The 1,705-nt window shown below is 53.2% G+C and overlaps 1 protein-coding gene across 3 annotated transcripts in view; it reads right to left on the reverse strand.

Annotated features, from left to right (window-relative positions):
• Positions 1-1,705, reverse strand: part of CSF2RA (colony stimulating factor 2 receptor, alpha, low-affinity (granulocyte-macrophage)) — a 16,371-nt gene that overhangs the window by 14,076 nt on the left and 590 nt on the right. For 2 of the 3 annotated variants that reach the window (XM_010854074.1, XM_010854082.1), the window contains exon 2: positions 572-714. In XM_010854074.1, coding sequence (XP_010852376.1) covers positions 572-714 — 143 coding nt within the window. Of the gene's footprint in view, positions 1-571; positions 715-1,705 lie in introns of those variants that run through there. The other variant, XM_010854086.1, reaches the window with a different exon arrangement.

A 1,705-nucleotide genomic window follows, 5' to 3' on the forward strand; every position in this document is an offset into this window, starting at 1 on the left:
ATGCCATGCAGCCCGTGGGACAGGGACTGAACCCACAACCCCCGTCTGCCAGAAGCTCAAAGTCTGAGCCAGCAGGGAAGTCCCCACACCCTCTTCTACGGGACTGACTTTTCTTGTCTTATGCCACAGGCATCATTGTCTCAGGAGTGTAATGGTTACACTGTATCCAAGTCAGTCGGTTTAGTTTGGCTCCATGTAACAGGCCGAGCGAATGTTTCTTTCTTGCTCAGGATCAAGTCTAGCACGTGAGCCAACTGAGCGAAAAGAACGTGGCCCCCCCAGGGAGTCAGCCTACTGAACACATCCCGGACAGGAGGGTCACTTCCCCGGTGCACCACGCACCATGACTTCCTAGACGTATCCCCAGGTCACTCTTGTGTTTTTGTCTCATGCTTGATGAGAGCTCGACAAAGGATCGCAACGGGGCCTGTGCAATCTACCTCGTCGTTGCTGCTCAGTGGCTCAGTCATGCCCGACTCTTTGTGACCCCGTGGACTGCAGCCACGCCGGGCTTCCCTTGTCCTGCACCATGTCCCGGAGTTTGCTCAAACGTGTGCCCAAACCACCTTACCTTTTTCTTAATTGGCCCCTTCTCCTTGTGAATCAGCACACATTCCCCAGAGCTAGCGTTTTCCTTGCAGTCCCAAGTCAGCTTCGTTGTCTGTGGGTCAAACTTCACATTTAGACTGGCGTTTGGCTTCACGGTTGGAAGATCTGCAAGATGTGACCTCAGGAATCAAGAAACGCCCCTTTTCCCAACTCCATGCCCACTCAAGCAATTCGCCTCAGGTCTTGCAAGCAAAGATCGGCGTTGGGGATCACTGCCAACCACCCCTGTCAAATCCTCTGTGTCCCCTACCCTCTGACCCGTCTCTCCCTCCTGCCCGTTTCTCCAAGCGGAGACGCCTCTGTTGTTATACAGTCACTAAGCCACGTCTGAGTCTTTGTGACCCTCTGGACTGTAGCCCGCCAGGCTCCTCTGTCCGTGGGATTCTCCAGGCAAGAAGACTGGAGTGGGTTGCCATGCCCTCCTTCCTGACCCAAGGATGGAACCCATGTCTCCTGCACTGCAGGCGGATTCTTTACCACTGAGCCACCAGGGCGGGCCCAGTGGAGACGTCTACTGTGAAAATAAATGAATATCAACCGAGCAAGGAGCAGAGGCTAGTTAATCCCATCTCGTCACGGGCAGAGAGTCAGGCACCATCAGGCGTGGCTATGCCGATAGGCTCGCCAACAAAGGTCTGTCTAGTTAAAGCTACGGTTTTTCCAGGAGTCATGTATGGATGTGAGAGCTGGAGTATAAAGAAAGCTGAGTGCCAAAGAACTGATGTTTTTGAATGGAGGTGTTGCAGAAGATTCTTGAGAGTCCCCTGAACTGCAAGGAGAGCCAACCAGTCCATTCTAAAGGAGATCAGTCCTGAACATTCATTGGAAGGACTGATGCTGAAGCTGAAGCTCCAATCCTTTGGCCACCTGATGCACAGAATAGACTCATTGGAAAGGACCCTGATGTGGGAAAGACTGAAGGTGTGAGGAGAAGGGGACGACAGAGGATGAAATGGTTGGATGGCATCACCGACTCGATGGACATGAGTCTGAGCAAGCTCTAGGAGTTGGTGATGGACAGGCAGGCCTGGCGTGCTGCAGTCCACGGGGTCGCAAAGAGTCGGATGTGACTGAGCAACTGAACTGAAGTGATAGG

Source organism: Bison bison, unplaced genomic scaffold, assembly GCF_000754665.1.
Source record: "Bison bison bison isolate TAMUID 2011002044 unplaced genomic scaffold, Bison_UMD1.0 scf7180017853228, whole genome shotgun sequence".
Classification (NCBI taxonomy): domain Eukaryota; kingdom Metazoa; phylum Chordata; class Mammalia; order Artiodactyla; family Bovidae; genus Bison; species Bison bison.